The following is a 23,234-nucleotide window of genomic DNA, read 5'->3' as shown; positions in this document are numbered from 1 at the left end:
GACAAGGACAAGGCTGGAGATCACTCTGTCATTCTGATTGAGTTTGAATAACAGACTGGAAGCTTCAAAAGGAGGGTTGGAATCCCTGTTCCACAGAGTCTATAAAAGGCAGATATCATTTAATAATAGAAGTGATGTCACAAAAATATGAATATGAGAAATACTGATAATAATGCAGATATCTCACCTCTAGTTGTTGTTTCTTCTTGTAATCCTGATAATAATGCAGATATCTCACCTCTAGTTGTTGTTTCTTCCTGTAATCCTGATAATAATGCAGATATCGCACCTCTGGTTGTTGTACTCTTCTTGTGGTCACATTTCCATTGCATTCACAGCAAATTGCAGCCCAACCCGCTTGTTCTACTGCTCAGTAGCAGCAGTGTGGTTTTACCTTCAATAACTGGATGGTTTGACAACATTTGTTTTGGAGCGTTTTTTCATACACACTAAAGTTTTTTTTGAACAAATTATTTTTGCCTCTGTCATTGTTTCGTCTCAAGATTCACACCAGTATTGGTGTTTTCTATTCCGGGTTTTAATGAGCACCATTAGACCAACAGCATGTGTTCATATTGAACCTAATCAGGATTAACCCAGGTGTTCATACTGAACCTAATCAGGATTAACCCAGGTGTTCATACTGAACCTAATCAGGATTAACCCAGGTGTTCATACTGAACCTAATCAGGATTAACCCAGGTGTTCATACTGAACCTAATCAGGATTAACCCAGGTGTTCATACTGAACCTAATCATAATTAACCCAGATGTTCATACGAAACCTAATCAGGATTAACCCAGGTGCTATCATTGAGGCTTACTTACCTGACTCCAAGACTCCAGTCCCCGACTAACTAAGCCAAATTTAAGCCACGTTCAGGAAAGCTACTTAAATGTCCTAGTTTAATCTAAGCCCTTCAGGGTCTGAATCAAACCTAATGTCCAATGGGATTGATCTGTTTAATCCAATTGTTTGTTTCAGTTTTCAGTTGTCGAATCCTTTAACGAATTGTTGATTTCAGAACTTTTCAGTTTCAACAAATGCACTGAGTTGGTTGTAAAGTGATACTAAACTTACATACCAGGCACTATTTTGACATAGTGGTAGATATACTGAATTTATACTGTTTTTCATACTAAGATGGACCAAGATATGTGCTCATTGGTTTTGCAAGAGGGCAGCAGGTAGCCTAGTGGTTAGAGCTGACAAGGTAAAAATATGTTGTTCTGCCCCTGAACAAGGCAGTTAACCCACTGTTCCCTGGTAGGCAATCATTGTAAATAAGAATTTGTTATTAACTGACTTGCCTAGTTAAATAAAGGTTAAATAAAATAAAAAGAGGTTACTTTGTTCTGCAATATGTTCAAATCAAGCTTTATTTATACAGCACATTTCAGACATGGATGCAACAATGGCTTCACAGGAAAAAACAAATGAAAATAAACAGAAATATTTAGTACACAACAAACATAAGAGGATAAAAAACAGAAGATTAACAACTGAAAGACTAACGAGCATCCTAAGGAAAATCCATTGATTAAAATATTAACAATTGGATGCAATATTCAACCATAAGGAGATGGACAAGCCAGCACAGGTGTAACACATACTGACTAACGAGGTGACACTAATCAGTGAGCCCTATGTGCTAGCGAGCTATACGTGCTAACGTGCTATTCGTGCTAAAGTCCAACCTCAAAAACCAAAGCCTGTAACACCTTCCCCTTTAAGACAACAAATATATCCTATATTTTTGTTGGACAAGTTTGCTCACCACCAACAGAAAACAACTTCCATTTCTCATTATAATCAACTACAATATAAACATGGTGTCTACTGGCTGTCAACAATTAAAAACAAGAAGAAAAAAAACATTTCTAAATAATAATATACAATCGTATCTTTTCTCCTTTTTCTTTCTATAGAATCCTAAAACTCACTAGCTTCTAGAACTCTCGTCTTCCTAAAACTCACTAGCTTCTAGAACTCTCGTCTTCCTAAAACTCACTAGCTTCTAGAACTCTCGTCCCCTTGAAACGAGCCCAAACAAAACTCGCCTGCAATACGGAAAAACATGCAGTCAAAATAAATTGTGATCAATGGCAACGCACTGGCTAAACCCAAAACTTGTTGACTGCCCTCCCTTGAGACAATCAGCAACCAACTCTTGCAATATCCGTGGTAACTTTCCACCTCACTGCGGAGCTTCTCTCTTTTCTGGGTTCACTCGATAGGCATGTTGTTGGATCGGGGCCCAGTCCCCAATGTCATGCATTTGGGATGGCACATCTGAGAATGAACTCTGATATTTTAAAAGCAGGGCAACAATGTCAATATAATTGTACCCAAAACTGGTCAGTTGGTGGCATGAATAACTATGATTACTAAATGTTACATAATTGTAAATATGAAATATCAAAACCAAATGTACACCCCTTTGTTAATATGTAGTGGCAATAATTAACTTAATGGTGAGGCATGGAATAATAAAACATGTATCTTTTGTCAGGCTGAATGTTTGAAATATGAGGTGATTTGAGTCATGCTTCTTCAGTAGTGGAATAAAGACAATTAGCACTTGAATGTTGTCAAGATATACTGGAGTGATGTAGGATTGTTAATAAAATAGATTATAGACCAATTTTATTATACTGCGTCCATGTGTATAGGCTGCAAGTACGTTGAAATTAAGTTGTTTTCAAGTCATTGAAAAAACGACCCGAAAAGACTAAAACCGAAAGTGTATTGGACGTCGGGCATAGTCTTATTTTCAAAGTCTTTTGAATGACATTCTGCTAAATGGGAATAGCGCAATGTCAAAACACAGTTTTAATGTGTCAAAATCAATAACCAATATGCAGAAACAGTTTGTGATATATTGAAAACCTAAACATTTTGAAGTGTTGCATGAGTGGTAAACAGCTCGCTACATTTTGAAGTGTTGCATTTTGATTCAAGTGGGTCACCAACGTGGTAAGTGTAACCCAACTCTTTTTTTGTTAGTCACTTTTTGTTAAATCACATAAATAATACTCTTTCAATTCAGAGCCTTGATTTTCCCCCTGAGGCTAATATCCATATCACGCTGAAATCAATAGAACAGGGGGGCAAACATTTAGGGTTCTACATTGTGACATTATTAAAATACTCCTACTACTATGTTAAAACATTCTACATTGTGACATTAATTCATTGATATCATGAAACAACTCCATGTATGTATTTTCAGATGTTTGATCAGAGGTATTTTATCAAGGTCACACACTGATCAAAGCTGAGGTTTCTCTCCTGTGTGTGTTATATGGTGTGTAGTCCGCTTGCTAGACTTACAAAACTCTTCCCACATTGAGCACAGCTACAAGGTTTCTCTCCTGTGTGTGTTCTCTGGTGTGCTTTTAAATGTCCTGAAGAAACAATACTCTTCCCACAGTCAGAGCAGCGGTGGGATTTCTTCCCTGTGGGTCTCTGCTGGTGTTTCTTGAGGTGATTTGATCTGGAGAGACTTTTCTCTGCCTCGTCAGCATCATGAGTTTGTTGAGGCTCCCCAGAGGATCCACGATAGTCACTTCTCTCTCCTGCGTGAACAACAAAGTCAGGCAGATGGTTAAAGGCCCACAAAATGAGCAAGAATAGTCATATTTTGTATTGTTTTAACATTAGTAGTAACTGATGATTGTAGGCTAGACATCAGTTATTAAAGTTGTTGAAATCCTAAGCAGTGTGCCAGACGGCTTTTGGTCTCCAATATAGGACCCTTTCTGTGTTTGCTAAAATTGCGGCACAAGGGCGATGCACACGCAATTTGGTTGTAGAAACTCCTCCCTGCTAATAAGGAAACCGATAGCTATGGATGTAGTATATCTGCCTGGAGCAAAAATGTTGAGCAAAGATTTTAGTTTTTCACAATATTTTCTGAATGTGAATGGGGAAAACTCAGGGGAGTAACCTCCATTTCCAGGTTGCTTATGAGTACATTTCACACTACTTTGGATTATAATTGTAAGGCTCGTTTGAATGTTCTGCTTAAAATAATGTTTGTGTCATCATCACAAATCAATCGCTTTGTATTTAAAAAACACTTCAACCAGTAAAACGCTCTTTTTTGCTAGATTTTCCATCAGCCTGACAACGAGGGTTTGTACACTAAGTGTTTGCCAAATTTGCCCATAACTTCACCTAACAGCAGCATAGACCTACTGTAGGACCCATAACTTCACCTAACAACAACATAGACATACCAATAACTTCACCTAACAACAACATAGACCTAGGACTATAAATCATTTAATATTTCAGGTGAAACATGGAAACTAAAATGTCGTTGTCATGACATTTCATAACCCGATCACCAGATAATTTTGTCAATAATCCCACTAGGCTACTCTATAATGTGTTGTCATTGTAAATGTCCTGAATAAAGGAAAATAGCTCTGTATGTTGTACAATAGCCTATCCATCAAGGAAAAATTCTCTACACATTATGAGCTAAGTATCTCTGTGTGCAAACAGACTAACGAGACCCTACTGTAAATCAAGCAGACAATAACACACTATAAACATCAATTTGTTAGGAATGTTGGATCCAACGTGGAGCACGGCATAACTGTCTTTACCAGAGTAATGAATGAAGAAGCACTTTGGTTGTTGTTGCATGTCGTGATGTTTGTCATGTGACTGGCATTCAGAAAATGATTTCCTGGATCAGCTGATGATAGTTGAACATGTGACTGTAACTACAGTATTAAGAAATATGTGTAATTATTGAAGAAAGACGTAAATGACAGTATCCATTTGGGTGTTGTCAATAAAGTTAAGGTGACTCTCGTGTTAGAACCATTGGATTTAGCAAACTCTGAAATGATTTAGGATTTCTGTGCCCATAAACTGTTTTCCCAGCGTAACATAAGGAGACACTAAATGTTACGTAGTTAGAGAGCATTTCAGAGATCTGAATACAAAAAACTGTCAAGCAAGATCCAGTATTTAAGTTGAAGTTCATCATATGACAAGCTTAACGTTATGACTATAACTAATGTTCCCTGAAGGAGGGAAACTAGGTACAACATACCATTAAATCCACGCCTTGTTGGAAGCCCCGCCTTCCACAGGTGATGAGCCTGAGGCTCGGATTTATTCCTTTAATTTAATACCGCTCTTCACCGACCCAGGAAAGGGCGGGTTCAAACAGGTGTTGTACCTCATTTCCCTACTTCAGGGAAGAGTAATTATAGTCAAAGTTACATTTGGGGATGTCTGATAGTATTTCTGATTGTCTTAATGCACCCCCACTAATGAGTTGGAGCTTCTCAAAGCATTTTTCTTCCTCACCTCAAACAGCAAGTAAACAAAGTCTAATCAAAATCAATTGCGAATGACAATAGTTCCTCAAAGTATTTTCGTAAAATACTTCCAGCTCTCGCCCTTTCGATAACCACTCAGCATAAAAGGGAAAAATGTAATGCTCTGATCCAGTGGAAATGTCATAAAATACCCGACTACTTCTCCTTTACACAAATAGCCGACAGCTGTGTCTGTCCCAAACTCACTGGCCGGGAAACTCTGAGGGCCCAGAATATTTTATACAATGTTGCAAGCTTGCTATCACGAGTTTCGGGCCAACCCAGTTGATAGTTGATACAATGTATAAAGTTCGTTGAAGACACGTCATGTGCAGCCAATGTGATTTATAGGATATTTATTTTTATCATGATATTTTCTACCTGCAGGCTGCAATGTTTTTATTTGTTGGCTTTATGTTGTCTATTTTTACATAGTTGGCAATGGCAATAAAAGTTACTTTTAGATTTGTATATTTTTCATTTAGATTTAGATAGAATGTAGATTAATCACAGACAATGATTTTGAGATACTATTATAAATTAAATGAATCTGTTAAAAAAAAATGAGCATATGAAAATCATAACTTGCACTCAGATTGGTAGAAATGGTAAGATAAATACTCCGCTGGTGTAGTCAATTACTGAAAACTTCAGGAGCATAACGGCAGAATTTACGAAGTCCAGCAGCAGCGGGAGGAGGAGGGAAGAGTTTTTCTCCTTCTGGTTAGGTTATATTGATGACTGGCTCCCTTGAGTAATTTGTGTATCTGTAATTATTTAAACAAACAGCGTGCTTAAAGCATCAGACAAGTTACGCACATATAGTTGATTTTATTAAAACATGGGGTGATTGGTAGAAAGAACAGATGACTCTTGGTTGACCAAAATTTATTTTAGTTGGGGACAGCACTAGAACATGATTTTGGGGCTCCAGAGTGGCGCAGCAACCTAAGACACTGCATCTCAGTGCTTGAGGCGTCACTAGACACCCTGGTTCAAATCTAGGCTGTATAACAACCGGCCTTGATTGGGAGTCCCATAGGGCGGCGCACAATTGGCCCAGCATCGTCCGGGGTAGGCAGTCCTTGTAAATAAGAATTTGTTCTTAACTGACTTGCCTTGTTAAATAAAGCTTACATTTAAAACAATAAAAATTATTGTTTTATGATAAACCATTTTCTACAAATCTGTCAAGGGACCAACTTTGAGAAGGTTTTAAAACAAAGGTTTCAAACCAATTCATGAAGGTATGTTTCGCCTTTAATGTATTGGCATGAAAAAATAAATGGCTGAATATTTTACAATGACTTATCAACAGCTGTAACAATTTCACCTCCACAGGAAATCTACACTGGCAATTCTAGAATATACTATATAGCCTAGAAACCTGGTTAAACTATCATTATGACATCATGGATGAATTCTAGAATATACTATATAGCCTAGAAACCTGGTTAAACTATCATTATGACATCATGGATGAATTCTAGAATATACTATATAGCCTAGAAACCTGGTTAAACTATCATTATGACTTCATGGATGAATTCTAGAATATACTATATAGCCTAGAAACCTGGTTAAACTATCATTATGACATCATGGATGAATTCTAGAATATACTATATAGCCTAGAAACCTGGTTAAACTATCATTATGACATCATGGATGAATTCTAGAATATACTATATAGCCTAGAAACCTGGTTAAACTATCATTATGACATCATGGATGGCCAGTCCTTGTATTCATAGTGTAGTGAATTCAGGGGGTAGCCCTGAGCTGGACTCAAACCTGGGTCCAACACCAGTTCAGATGTCTGAACTTCTTGACAAGGTTGCTAGGTGTTGGGTAACGGTTGCTACAATAGCTTTCTCTATGAACTTCAGTGGTTACACTTCTCCTTTCCTCAGCTGTTGACCAAACCAAGCCTCTGGGCAGCCATTTTGTTGCTGTTTAAAAACCCACACAACCAACCAATCTGCAGTTCAAACAATAACAAATCTGTCATTCCACCACTGTTTTGGTAATAAGATGATGATGGGGTTGGAGAAAAGTAACTACTTTTAAAATTCATAGACAGACCTATGGAAGCAAGGACTGACCATTCATGATATCAACATTATAGTTTTAACCATGTTGAGGCTATACAGTATTGATTTACATTGTTTCTAAACATTGGAGTAAAAAAAGCTTATTTGGGGTTCTGATGGGGTACAACAGTTGAACTAAGATCATGAGGCATGTGTTATATTCTTCAAGAATCAATGGCTATAAATAAATAATTTAAAAGTCACAATATGGATGTAGCAATAGCAGATTTCCGCTTTAACACCAAACATCAGCTCAACAACTGCAGAGTTTGTGCCTCTGTATTTAAGACAGTACTTACTAGTGTTAATCAGGGAACGGTTTCTCAAAACCATCTTACGGCTAAGTTCACCGTTAGAACCATTGGATGCCTTAAGATGCGTTTGGGAAACCGGACCCAGATATCCAGTTTCCTCCTCTTCTTCCTCCTCCTTTTTCCGATGTAACAGTCATCCTCCCCTCCTCCTCTTTCACTCAATAAACTGCATCCTCCTCTCCTTTTACTGTAACCTCCTTCTCCTCTTTCACTCTGAACGCGTCTTTTTCTTCTTTCACAGTAACGGCCTCACGCTCTACTTCTTGTTTTACTGTGATATCCTCCTCTTTCTCCGTCCAGCAGAACACATCTTTTTAGCAGGAGGTGAGTAGCTTAGTGACCTAATGGTCGGATGTTAGCTAGCTAGGCTAATGCTAACTTAACCAGACCGCTAGCTGAATAGTAACAACAACACCGTAAATATGAAATTAAATCGGATAACTAACTAGACGACAGAAGTGGGATTAAAACACAGTGGCTAATATACACTAAAGCGTCTAAAGAGCTATATTGGTTCGGCTATTTTCGCTAGCAAGCTACCGAGGTATCTGACTAACTGTTGCTGCTGTTGAAAGAAGCGTTCCGTCCACTAGATTATACGTCACACTATCAGTATTACCTTAAATTCCGGAAACATCTTACAGCACCGGCACTAGGACCGGGGGAGGTTGCTGCCGCACTAGTGACTGTTAGACTTTCTTCAGCAAAGTTGGCGGACAGAAATACTAGGAGAGAGGGGTACCCCTACACAGAACTGAACCGGATCAAAGATGGCGGACAGAAATACTAGGAGAGAGGCGTAAGCCCTACACAGAACTGAACCGGATCAAAGATGGCGGACAGAAATACTAGGAGAGAGGGGTACCCCTACACAGAACTGAACTGGATCAAAGATGGCGAACAGAAATACTAGGATGGAAGCAAAATGTAAGGGATTATAACGTCATAACGAATCATGCAAAAAACATGTACAGTTGACAGGAATGTTAGTTAATGTAGAGACAAACGATTATGCTTTTTTTATCATAAAGTTAATTTATGAAAATTGCGATTTAGCAAGCTAGCCCACTAGCTGACATTAGCCAGCTAGCTGGCCAGCTTTATGGGTGTTGTGACATGAGTATGAAATTGTCCTTCTTGTTGTTTTAGGGACTCCTGAAACAACCAGCAAATCAGGCTGTCGTTTTGTGAAACAGTGGATGTATAGAACCTAGCTAGCTGAAGAATTTACTGCAAATTGAATGTACAATTGTGTAAGCTTGTCTTGCTGATATTTACCATGCAGGTAGATGAAATAACGTAGCTAGATATGTTCTTGCTTATTGTGCAGTGGATGATTTAAATACCTGTATGCCTATGGATGTGTAGCTAGCTATCTAGCTGATCTGTGTGTGGACCCAAACGTTTGGTATACATATTAGTTCAGAACCTAGCTATGAACCTCAGCTATCATAGCCAGTTGTATCAACTTCAAAACAGCCTGAATGACATTAATGAAGCCTATGGATTGAGTAGAATATAATATCATGTTGTGCCAAGGATGCAAGTAGTTATTACCATGCATGAGATCCCCACATTGTAGCCTGTACATTTAATATATTCACTGATCATGTACTCTACCTTGGCAAATGAAGGTGCAGTTTAGGTATGAATGTCTTTGAGATTATTTTTGTCATATCTAATACCAGGAGTATCAAATTCCAGTCTTTGAATGATGCTGTGTCTGCATGTATGTATTACAATTATACACTTCAACAGTGTTTACCAATCTTGGTCTTGGGACATGAATGGTTACACATTGTAACTAATAGACTAGAAACAGGATTTAACTAGTTAATTCATATATACAGAAATATAATGTTAAAAAACAGAACACTACACTTCCTATGCATCATGTAAATACTCTAACACCGGTTCATCTCAATATCTAATGCCCTTCATCTGCATTGATCTGATAAACACAGGATAGGTGGAGTATTTCATCACATTACACTTCATTTCAACCAGTAGAGAATGTGAAACGCTTTATTGAAAAGCTCATTATCCAAGTGTTATAAATACAAGTTCAATCTGTACTTCAATGCACATCTGTTGTGCATTATAAAAACAAAGGAAGAAAGAGGTGGCGGCGGGAGAGGTGTAAAAGACAGAAACGGAAAGAGGTAAGCACATAGGAGCAGGAAAGGCAGCACATGATTAATGAATCAGAGTGCTACCTAAATATTCTCTCAGTTCATCACAATTACATAATAGTGTCTCTTGTCGGCCCAAAGGTTATCTCAAAAGCAGGTGAGGTGGCGATGATGGGACTGGGGGTTGGCATCCTCTCACATCAAAACATACCTGCAGACGAGAGACAGATGGAGAGAGAGAGCATGTTTAAGCCTTGTGTTTTTATTCTAACATTGTTTGTCATCAATCAGGAGGTGAAATGCAAAACTGACCTTGGATCATTAACTCTGGGACTACTGCATCTATCTGTCACTCCCTGACAATAGAGAGCCCTTGGTTCTCTATGGTGTAGTAGGTCAGGGCGTGACTAGGGGGTGTTCTAGTTCAATATTTCTATGTTGGTGTTTTGTATGGTTCCCAATTAGAGGCAGCTGGTAATCGTTGCCTCTAATTGGGGATCTTATATAGGTAGCCATTTTTCCCACCTGTCTTTGTGGGATATTGTTTTGTGTTTGTGCACCACTACTTTCACGTTTCGGTGTTGATTTACTGTTTTTGTTTTGAAGTTTCACCAAAATAAAGAAGTGGAACTCTACACACGCTGCGCCTTGGTCCGTCTCTCATAACGATCGTGACACTATCTGTATTTCAATGTAAAGCATCTCTTTAATAATACTTCCTGTTGACCTGACCAAGTGAGCTCTCACATCTGATCATGCTGTGCCCTCGATGTAGCCAGTTCAGATGCAGGAGGGGTTCACCGACACAGCTGATATAACCTAGAGGATTTAGGGAGAAGGGGAGAGAGGGATGAAGTGAAGGAGAGACTGTTATTGAGAAAATAAGGTAGTTAAAGCCACAGTGTTCAACAGGAATCTGTGTGTGGCCTCACCTGGTGTCCACACCACACTAAGTGGCTGCAGAGTACTTTATGCTGAAAAACATGAACGGACACACAAGGACAAACAATATAGCGTAGTTATAGAAATAATGAAGTGTCTTACTATTGGAAGGTGGAGGGAGCCACAGTTATACACCTGAGCCTGCTCACTGCACATTCAGATAGATTCATGAGTGTGTGGGTTATAGGGTGTCTAATTGTTCTAAAAAAAAAAATCAATATGGGTGATTTAAAATAGCCTGTTTTGTTTTTGTACAGACATCACACCCTTACCTAAACAGCACCCTCACCTGAGAAGTAGAAATCAAAGGGAGAGAAATTGTCAATTGAATAACTGCAGTTGACATAGCTAAGTAAATGCAAGAATACTCTTATTGCAATATGAATGGCTCTTAAAAGAGCCTTTGGTTGTGCATAGTGTAGTCTATGGTGTTGCCAGGGAACAGCACCCTCTTTGAAGAAGTAGGAGGTGAAGATCTCCTGCACACGGATTGCCTCTCTTGCTGCGTTGTTGGACCCCATCCTTGAAACATCCTGCAGAGCAGCAGACTTCTCCTCTGGCACACGGCGGCGAGCTGCAGATCCCCTCCTGGTCCTCGTGTCCATCCTCATGAAGTTACGCAGGACACAGGTAGCCTTCACACACCTGAATTCCTCCAGGAGGCAGTCCCAGATGACCCTGGTCACCCAACCTTGCAGTGCCCTACACGGTAACTGTAGGCAATAATTTTGAAGGAATCTCCAGTTACAAGGTATCTATAGGAATATGGAAGACAATGTAATTATTAGACTGTTACATCACCAGGTCATTGTGGATTACTAAAGTATAATATCCCTGATAACAAATCATGATAACATTGGATTGATAGATTCATGGCCACACATATGTGCATGTGTAGCATGTGACAATAACAGGATCATATCAAGGATGGCATCACAAATGAATACATAAATACCACTCTAAGCTTGATGATGAGTTGATCATTTGAATCAGCTGTGCAGTGCTGGGGAAAAAACAACAATGTGCACCTCTTTGAGTCCCCAGGACTGAGAACCACTGCTCTTCATTGGGACCTCTTCATATGTAGACTGGCTTTCATAGCGCTCTTTATCTGAGGACAGAAAACCTCACAAGAAACAGACTTCATTATAGTCAAATTACACCACACTGAATATTATGTAACTATTATCTCCGTTCTCACTTCTAGGGACAGGAACTACACAAAAGTACCTGCCCTATCCAGAATAGCCTACTCTCTCACTGACAGTCAGGGCTGCTATCCTTTCACCCTCCTCCGTGGCTGTTAGCTAGCTACCTACAAATGCATTTGGAATTTGTTTTTTACAGTGATAAATACATCAAGATAGGTATCAGGTGATATTTAATTCACATAGCTAGCTATTTATCTATACAGTATTTGAAGTTGTCTAGATAGCTCATTTAGCAGCTCATTTGAGTTATTCTGCACTGTAGCTAGTTAGCTAATAAAGTTAGCTTTCAAAATCTATTTACTTACTTACTTACTTGAATAGGTTCTCCCAGCCATGTGGACAATTGGAAACAGGGCAGCAAAGTTTGTCACCAGAGCGTTTTAGAGGATATTACTATTGAACTATGAACCCATTTAATAACCAGACCTTCATACAAACCTGCTCTGCTGAATTCTTGACGGAGTCACAACGGGCGGCATCTAGTCCATCTGCTGACTGGACGCAGTTGAGTAAAATTTATATTTTATTTTCAGACAAAAAGTTAAAGGGTAGGAAGCATGAGTTTTTACTCACCAGTGTAACAACACAGTGTGGTTAAAGACTTAGTAACTGAGTTGTATCCACGATCTGGTTACCTATAAGTACAAACAGTTATGTTTTTGTTTTAAATTAACAAAATTTAAATTACAAATTTACATTTTAAATGTTTTCTTTACTGAAGTATTACAATTGTTTTTTTAGGGGTGTAGGGTGGAAGCTGTCTCCGCGTAAGAGGGAATTCCTGTCAGTCGGCTTCCTGTATAGGTCTGTGCTAAAGCCACCCACCTCCCTCTTAATCAAAATGTCCAGATAACTTGTTTCATGCGCATCAAAGGTGAGGTTGAATTTCAGATGTTTACAGCTTGATGAAGGAGTGGAATCGATGAAGTTCCTCTGCTGTGCACTGGAATAGATGGAACACGTTATCAATGAAGATTTTTACAGAGCCTGATGAGGTGCTAGAATGGGTTGTTAGGGCTGACAATCACATTCTTCTCTAACAACCCCACATACAGATTGGCATAATTAGATGCTATTTCTTAAACTACAATGACCATAATGACCTGCGCACCTACTTGTCTTGTCTGCTGCTATTTACACCTGCTATGTAAAAGAGACAGAATAATGAACATTGGTCAATGCTATCTGGAATCCTTGGGACATCTCTACCCTAAACCCTAACCTTAACCCCTACCTTAGCCATTTTAAATGTCAACTTCAATGGGCTAGGGACGTCCCAAGGAGGTATCTCTACCTGAAAATACATGATCTAAGTGATTGATAGTTGGTATTCAGCAGTCATTAAGCCTAATTTACTTTAATGAACTACTAAAAAAGTGATTTTGTCAGACAGCATAGACAGCAGCTCTACACTTTATTGACTGACTGATCCATTCATCCTTCCATCCCTCAGCCTTCCTCTCCTCTGAAGACCCAGTGAGGGTGGAGCTCAGTCAGAGAGCTGTTGAGGGACTGGTTAGGAAGAACACTTCTACAGCCAGAGAGGTGAGAGGTCACACATGGTTTAGATGGTAAATGTCCCCTTAGTGGTTCATCACGTCAGCAAAAGGGAATATGTTCCATCATCTATGTTTATTGACATTAGTGCAAATTATCCACTAATATTGGTGTAATTTCTCACCCCTTTTGGCTGTATGAAAGTTAATTTCCCCTCAGGCACACACATTTGTTCTTTGTTATTATGAAGGTCATTTGTGTCAAATGTACTTTTCCACACTCATTCGCCCCATCTCTTTACATTGCTGATGCATATTCGGTGGCCAGACTCAAATTCCGAACACAGTGCCCATCCTGGCAGATCTAAACCTAATGCAGCACATTGTGACTTCTGTGCATCCAGACCTAATGCAGCTTGGAGTGATCAGATGACATAAGTCACATTTAGGTGCCAGGTGTAACTGAGTCTGTAGATGCTCCATATCCATTACTTTGAGTGTTTTATATAACTAAATGTGTTTCTGTGTTGCAGGGGCAGTCAAGAAATGGAACGGCAAGGCCACAGAACATGACATAAGCAGAGCTGTGGGAGACCACCTCAAGCCCCTGGTAGAGCCGGGGATGGTGTTTACCACTCCACCACGCCTTCAGCAGGCTGTAAAAGTGGGATTGATACTGTTTTTCATACTAAGCTGGACCAAGAGTCTGTTGATTGGTCGGTCATTGGGTTAATTTATTTTGCAATATGTTCAAATCAAATCAAGCTTTATTTATACAGCACATTTCAAACATGGATGCAACACAATGGCTTCATAGGAAAAAACTATGAAAATAAACAGAAATATTTACCATACAACAAACATAAGAGGATGGAAAACATAAGATTAACAACTGAAAGACCAATGAGCATTCTAAGGAAATGCCATTGATTACAATATTAATTGGATGCAACATCCAACCCAAAATATAACCTTGTTTTTTAAGAGGGGCTCTGAAAGACACTATTCACTGAAAGTTGAATAGTAACAACAACTGGGACCTAAAAGACACCCACCAATTCACTTAATGGTGAGGCATGGAATAATAAAACATGTATATTTTGTCAGGCCGAATGTTTGAAATATGAGGTGATTTGAGACATGCTTCTTCAGTAATGGAATAAAGAAATTAGCATTTGAATGTGGTCAAGAAATACTGGAGTGACGTAAGATTGTTAATAAAATTGATTATAGACCAATTTATTATACTGCGTCCATGTGTTCTGGCTGCAAGTACACTGAAATTAAGTTGTTTTCAAGTCACTGAAAAAACAACCAGAAAAGACATCACTTTCAACTACAACCACACATATATTGGACGTCGGGCATTGTCTTATTTTCAATGCCTTTTCAATTACATTTTGCTAGATGGGATAGCCCCAATGTCAAAACACAGTTAATGTGTCCAAATCAATATATCCAGAAACAGTTTGTGATATATTGAAAACTATGTACTATTGACAAACATCTGCCACAATAATCATATCACTTGTATTTTTTTATTAAACAAGCTCCTTATAAACTGCACAAGCACCAGAAATGCTGTTGTTTTGACAAGTAGCAATAAATCACTGATATCGATTAGGGGGGGGGGGGGGATCAGGTTGTAGGTGCTGTTGAAACTAACACAACTAAAAAAACACATGGAAATGGGAGATATCTTTCACCTCACTGGTTAGTGGACAACCTCCAGCAGACAGTCAGTTACATTTTATAGTGATGCATTTAAATGTAGGGGTCGCCTAACAAAGGAACGCAGCACTTATTTGTCATCACTCATCAATATCGAGTTGAAATCAATTGTGCCGAGAGAAGGGAGATGAGGTTGCACGTCCTGTTAAAACAAACAGCTCAAAAAAACACACAGAATCTGGGAATAATGTGGTTAGAAGACAATTTGTAGAAAACAGCTAGCTACATTTTGAAGTGTTGCATTTTGATTCAAGTGGGTCACCAACATGGTAAGTGTAACAACTCTTCTTTTGTTAGTCACTTTTTGTTAAATCACATAAATAGTAACTCTTTCAATTCAGAGCCTGGATTGGGGACAAACGTTTAGGATTCTACATTATGATATCATTAAAATACTCCTACTACAATGTTAAAACATTCTACATTAAACATCATTAAAATACTCCTACTACAATGTTAAAACATTCTACATTGTGACATTAAAATACTCCTACTACAATGTTAAAACATTCTACATTGTGACATTAAAATACTCCTACTACAATGTTAAAACATTCTACATTGTGACATTATTTCATTGATATCATGAAACAACTCTTCTCTGCCTCATCATCATGGAGACTCTTCTCTGCCTCATCAGCTTCATGATGTTGTTGAGACTCCCCAGAAGATCCTACGGAGCTGTGAGGGGAACGGCACCTCCGTACCTTCAGGCTCTGATCAGGCCCTACACCCAAACAAGGGCACTGCGTTCATCCACCTCTGGCCTGCTCGCCTCCCTACCTCTGAGGAAGTACAGTTCCCGCTCAGCCCAGTCAAAACTGTTCGCTGCTCTGGCACCCCAATGGTGGAACAAACTCCCTCACGACGCCAGGTCAGCGGAGTCAATCACCACCTTCCGGAGACACCTGAAACCCCACCTCTTTAAGGAAGACCTAGGATAGGATAAAGTAATCCTTCTAACCCCCCCCCCCCCCTTAAAAGAGTTAGATGCACTATTGTAAAGTGGTTGTTCCACTGGATATCATAAGGTGAATGCACCAATTTGTAAGTCGCTCTGGATAAGAGCGTCTGCTAAATGACTTAAATGTAAATGTAAATGTAACTCCTTCATGTATTTTCTGAATTTTAATCAGGTGATCTTTTACCAGTGTCTCTCTTCCCACATTGATTACAGCAAGGATTCTCTCCTGTGTGTCTTCTCTGGTGCAAAGTCAGCTGGCTAGATGTAGTGAAACTCTTCCCACATTGATTACAGCTATATGATTTCTCTCCTGTGTGTGTCCGCTGGTGTACTATCAGGCTGTTTAGGTGAGTAAAACTCTTTCCACATGTATCACAGCCATAAGATTTCTCTCCTGTGTGCATTCTCTAATGTGATTTCAGGGTTTGTAGCCGAATAAAACTCTTCCCACATTGATTACAGCTATATGGTTTCTCTCCAGTGTAAACTATTTTATGTAATTTAAGGTCTACTGAAGAATTGAATATTTTCCCACAGTACTTTTAGTGCATCTGCTTTTGAGTAACTCTTACCACAGTCAGAGCAGCAGTAAGATTCCTCTGTGGTGAGGCTTCTCTCCTGCTTGTACTCGCTGGTGTATTTTAAGTTCTGATGAAGATTTGCAATGTTTCCCACAGTCAGAGCAGCAATGAGATTTTTTTTCCTGTGGATCTCTGCTGGTGTTTCTTGAGGAGTTCTGATCTGGAGACTCTTCTCTGCCTCATCAGCTTCATGATGTTGTTGAGACTCCCCAGAAGATCCACGATAGTCACGTCTCTCCCCTGTGTGAACAACAAAGTCAGACAGATGGTTAAAGGTCCACAACAGCAGAAATTCGCTGTTTATTTTGTGGTAAAAGGTGATGCCCAGAGCATACCCATGCAGTTGTACAACAATTGACTGTCTGTTAAATTATTTGACAATTGTCTTAAGACAGTCAAGACCTAAGCAGTGTTCCAGACGACTTTAGGTCCACAAAAAAGGCCCCTTTCTGTGTTTGCTAAAATTGCGGCACGAGGGCAATGCACACACAATTTGATAGCAGAAACTCCTCCATGCTAATGAGGAAACCACTAGTTATGGATGTAGTGTATCTGCTAATGAGGAAACCACTAATTATGGATGTAGTATATCTGGTAATGAGGAAACCACTAGTTATGGATGTAGTATATCTGCTAATGAGGAAACCGCTAGTTATGGATGTAGTATATCTGGTAATGAGGAAACCACTAGTTATGGATGTAGTATATCTGGTAATGAGGAAACCGCTAGTTATGGATGTAGTATATCTGGTAATGAGGAAACCACTAGTTATGGATGTAGTATATCTGTTAATGAGGAAACCACTAGTTATGGATGTAGTATATCTGCTAATGAGGAAACCGCTAGTTATGGATGTAGTATATCTGTTTGGAGCAAAAATGGTGAGCGAAGATTTTAGTTTTCCACAATGTATTCTGAATATTACAGCGCACTATCAGCGCAAGATCAGGAGTGCTACTCAAGGAAACTCACATTAAGCTCTGTGTCTATTCACTAGTTCACCCCCGTGGGGGAAAACTCAGGGGAGTTCTCATAGGCTGACAGCAAATATAGCATCCATTTCCAGGTTGCTTATGAGCTAAGTATCTCTGTGTCCAAACAGACTAATGAGACCCTACTGTAAATCAAGCAGACAATAACACATTATAAACATCAATTTGTTTGGGATGTTGGATCCAACGTGGAGCATGGCATAACTGTCTTTACCAGAGTAATGAATGAAGAAGCACTTTGGTTATTGTTGCATGTCGTGATGTTTGTCGTGTGACTGTCATTCAGAAAATGATTTCCTGGATCAGCTGATGATAGTTGAACATGTGACTGTAACTAAACAGCTACAGTATTAAGTATTGTGTGTAATTATTGAAGAACCGCGTTAATGACAGTATCCATTTGGGTGTTGCCTATAAAGTGAAGGTGACTCTCGGTTAGAACCATTGGATTTAGCAAACTCTGAAATTATTTAGGATTTCTGTGCCCATGAAAACTGTTTTCCCAGCGTAACATAAGAAGCCAGTAAATATTACATAGTTCGAGTGCATTTTTTTAACTTAGAAATTGCACTGTTGGTTAGAGCCTGTAAGTCAGCTTTTCAATGTTGTATTTGGGGCACGTGACAAATACATTTTGATTTGATAGAAGTAGGACTAGTCTACCTGGCCTGCGCGCAAATGTAGGCCTATAAATGTGCCCATTTGGGGATGTCTGATAGTATTTCTGATTGTCTTAACGCACGAAAATTTACCTATGAAAATCGTAACTGGTTGGTAGAAATGGAAAGTTAACTTGGCACTCCAAGTGGAAAATGTTGCAGACCGCTGGTGGAGCCCATTACCGGAAACTTCATGATCACAATGGCAGAATTTTTCTCCTTCTGGTTAGGTTATCTTGATCTCTGGCTCCGAGTCATTTGTGTGTCTTAATTATTTAATCAAACAGCCTGCTTAAAGCATCAGACCAGTTCAGTACATATAGTTATTTATTTTTTTAAATACATGGGGTGTGTCTATAAATGGAAAAATACACGTTATAACATTTCAACCATTCGTTTGGTAGAAAGAACAGACGACTCTTGGTTGACCAAGATTTACTTTAGGTGGGGACACTAGAACATGATTTTGGGGCAATGCAGGAGTGGCTTTGGTAGAAGTCTCTGAATGTCCATGAGTGACCCAGCCAGAGCCCGGACTTGAGCCCGATCTAACATCTCTGGAGAGACCTGAAAATAGCTGTGCAGTGATGTTCCCCATCCAACCTGACAGAGCTAGAGAGGATCTGCAGAGAAGGATGGGAGAAACTCCCCAAATGCAGATGTGCCAAATAAATTAGCTAAATGAAAGGGGGGAAAAAATTATGTAATACATTTTAGAATAAGGCTTTAACGTAACAAAATGTGGAAAAAGTCAAGGAGTCTGAATACTTTCCGAATGCACTGTATACAGCAACACCTCCCTCATAATCATTCCTGTCTTTTCTGTAGATGTTATATCCCTGTATTGCTACTGCTGTATCAAAGGAATTATCTCAGTGAGTTTCAGAGATGAACAGTACAGTGCGTTCCAAATTCAATAGGCAGGCAAGTAAACAAAAACGTGTTCAAATAAAAACTATTCCAGAAAATGTCAAAGTGTATATAACGCCCGTCCAAGAGACTGTCGACCAATCGCGTTCACATTGTCATGCTGTGACACGCAGTCCTAAGCTAATTCTCACGAAATCCCCTTTTAAAGTCAGGGTATGAGTCGAGAAACGTGCCTATTTTCCTTGAAAGTACATAATGTCATGATTGCAAAGCTATACGATATTACAGAGAACAAGTTCATTATCTCACATCTCTGAAAATATTTGTAATGTTGTGCTTCTTGTTCACAGAGGGAAATTCATGCCAATGTTCTTTTCTTTAAGCTGTTAATATGAATCGAAAGGAGTTTCCAATATCCTCAATTCTTAAAGTATTTCTGGTGATAGCAAGTGATAGTGATACACAAGCTAGGTCTATTTGAAACATTTCCATCCCATGGCAGCATTTAGCAGCCACCAGATTCAGAAGCTTTAAAACCACATAAAAAATATTTAATATTTATTTTTGCCCCAAGTTAAGATATAAATTATTCAAACTGAACATAATTCATGCTGGTTATTATTTTAGGCTATTTTAGTTTTGGAGTCAAAGATAGTTTTGGAATAGTTTTCAAACAGGTTTGTGTTACGGGATTTTTTTGTGTTCTCGGATCTCAAGATCTGCCTCTGTCGTTCCAAGAAACTGCTGAAAACCGTGCACGGGCGGATCCAGGATCCGTAAGACAAAGACCTGACCTCTGAATTGAGGGTTTATTTCAGGCCAGTGGTGAACTGGTACACGACAGAGGTGGTGACGAGATCAAATGAACATTGCTTTTCCCAGTCAGCGACAAGGTCAGTAGCCTATATTCTCGATTCTGGGGGGAATGATTTAAGTTATCCTTGATTTAATGTTCTAAAATGTTTAGAATTTATCAATAATAGGACCTTTGCTATTCCAAACAGATCCAAGGGGTTTTGTATGACCGATACACAGAGACAGGTCCGCAAAAGACCTGGGGCAAGGTGCACTGCCATAATTTAAACTAATAAATATTTGTACGGTCTTATATTTGTACGGGTAGGATTTAATGTCCAACAAATGCAACGCTATAGATAAAGTTTCCAAACGGGAGAACAACCAAAGTAATTAGGTAAAAACTAACGGTAAAAACAGCACATACATAGATTAAAGAAATACATATACAGATAGTGATAAATACCATAGCTACTAGGAGCGGCAAGGATTTATTAAACATGGGTAGTAAATCCTCCAAGGAGGTCCCGGAATGGACGGGAGTTTGCGACTACAGAAAATTATAATAATAGGGTTATTGGCTCCTTTATTCCAAAAAGTGATGGTGGATCAGGGGTTAAATAACTGCCTCCCAAGCTTGAGACCTGACTTCGATTCACGGTAAATGCTCTGACTAAAATCGGAGTCTTTTAATTGTAATTAAACCATTTGTATGTTTTGCCTGAGAAAATACAGTCATTAGTGTCGGTATAGGATATAAACTGAAACGTTTTAATAACTAGTTTAGGTTCAAATGAAAGACTAATCTAATTCTAAATGATAGCGATGCACTTTCGATGTGATACGTTGTGTTGCCTCAATGATCTTCATGAATAATGTATGGAGACATGAGTCGTTACAAACGGATGGGATGAAGGGGAGGTAAGACCTGACTGGATGGTTTACTTCCGGGGATTTCAGTAAGATAAAAAAGGCCCAGAGTGGATGTCTGGTTGTTATGTGGAGGGATGAGGTTGTGGCCTGACCTGCCTACCAATTGGACCGATAGTATTTATTTAGACAAGCTTTTCACCCTTATCTAAAACGAGGACCTAGAACCAGGTAGAAGAGAGAGGAGGAGTGATCCGTCCGGATCTTTTGACAATAGTATTTACATAGGATAGTATTGGATATGTTATCGGCAGAAAAGGGTGGCGTGTGCGTCTTATTTGGAGCAGAATGTTGCACATTTATCCCTGATAACACGGCTCTAGACGGATCAGTGACCTAGGTCCTGATTGGTTTAGCCACCTTAGCTCCCGAATTGGCAGAAAACTCTGGGGTCGATAATTCTCTTAAAAATGGATGTGACAGTATGTTTGGGGAATGGAAAATTGTCATAATCACTGTGTCGTGGGCCAATTTCACCTGTATGAGTGTTTTGATTCTGTGTGAATGCTGTTTGATTCTGGGTGTGAAAGGTCTCATTTCCAGGACTCTGGAGAAATCAAGGACAATATTGATGATAAGGATATGAACCGATTCCAAGTTCTGACCAGTGGGAGGATGAATACTGGTTCCCAGACCGAGGATGGATCCAGCTACTTTGAGACATTATAAATATTAGTTCCCATCTTGTGTTGATGATTTTTATATTAGACTGTTTCTTTGATTAAGATTATAGTTATGATTCTGATGTATATATATACAATATACAATACACATATATATATATATACATTATACAATACATATATTGATGTAGTGTAATATGTTGTGGTTGATTTAGGTTGTATTTGGAAAACAAGAAATATTTCTAATAAAAATACAATTGTGCTTTTTAATGTTTCTAATAAAACTAGAAGTACGATTAAAGGTATAATATTTAGTCATAGGGTGGATATGTTACGGGATTTTTGTGTTTAATGACTAAAATATGTATACATTTGACTTAGAATTATAACTCATAAATGTTGAATGTTATGTGTTCCTTGTTTAGAAAGAATGGGTTTATCTTCAGACAGGCTAGAATGATGTCTCTACCCAGGGAGGTGAAAGACCTTGAGTTGGTTGTAGATAGTTTAACAGGTGGCAGACAGTAATGAGAACTCGAACTGTATTGCCATTGTATCCGAGAGGAGGTTGGACATTAAAACCTATGACATCATCTTTATTATATAACCTGATGTAAATTGTACTATGATTCAGTACTCTCGAGAATAAACACTATTGATTGATTGATTTTAAGACTGGTATCTGTCCATTTTATGCTGATAATTATCTTACAAATTCTTATTTATGGGCAGAGTGTTTTAATTGAATTGGTTAATAAACAGGAATCAAAATTCCTTTAACAGTTTGTTATTTTATTTAAGTTTTCTAAATAGTTTTCCCCTAATAATTTTTTCTATAATAGGTATGGAGGTTTCCCCTATCAACCAGTCATAGGTACTGGTGACAAAGCGCCTCGTAACCTGCTGGGAATGGGACAGGCGGAACCCTTCTGTGGTAACAGACAGGGGCGATTTGAAATCAAATCTAATTCCCAGGAATGGGGTTCATATGAACCACAGAGACTGTGTGTGGGATAATAACGTGAATCCCAATAATGAGACACCTCTGGGGAGGGGTGTCAGCAACATTTAAAATAAAATATATATAGTGTTTTATGACAAATCGTTTTTTACAAATCTGTCAAGACACCAACTTAGACTTTACAGTGAAATGCTTTACTTACAAGCCCTTAACCAACAGTGCAGTTCAAGAAGAAGAAAACGTTAACCAAGTAGACTAAAATAAAAAGTCATAATAAAAAGTAACACAATGAGAATAAAAATAACGAGGCTATATACAGGGGGCACCGGTACCGAGTCCGTGTGCGGGGGTACAGGCTAGTTGAGGTAATCTGTACATGAAGGTAGGGGCGTAGTGACTATGCATAGGTAACAAACAACCAGCTGTAACGGGTGTCCTCCTCCTCTTCAGACGAAGAGGAGGAGTAGGGATTGGACCAAAGTGCAGCGTGATATTTGGACATAATGAAGTTTATTAAAGTACTGACGAAAACCGAAAACACTTCAACAAACTACAAAATAAGAAAACGACGTAGACAGACCTGAACATGGAACTTA

The 23,234-nt window shown here is 38.8% G+C and overlaps 1 protein-coding gene across 1 annotated transcript in view; it reads right to left on the bottom strand.

Annotated features, from left to right (window-relative positions):
• Positions 1-1,368: 1,368 nt before the first annotated feature.
• Positions 1,369-23,234, bottom strand: part of LOC139547169 (zinc finger and SCAN domain-containing protein 16-like) — a 223,489-nt gene continuing 201,623 nt past the window's right edge. The window contains exon 2 of the mRNA XM_071356225.1: positions 1,369-3,579. Within this exon, the coding sequence (XP_071212326.1) occupies positions 3,302-3,579 (278 nt within the window). The 3' untranslated portion in view covers positions 1,369-3,301. The remainder of the gene's footprint in view (positions 3,580-23,234) is intronic.

Source organism: Salvelinus alpinus, chromosome 20, assembly GCF_045679555.1.
Source record: "Salvelinus alpinus chromosome 20, SLU_Salpinus.1, whole genome shotgun sequence".
NCBI classification, from domain to species: Eukaryota; Metazoa; Chordata; class Actinopteri; order Salmoniformes; family Salmonidae; genus Salvelinus; species Salvelinus alpinus.
Note: the sequence above shows the minus strand (reverse complement) of the source record. Positions and strands in the feature narration are given on the sequence as shown.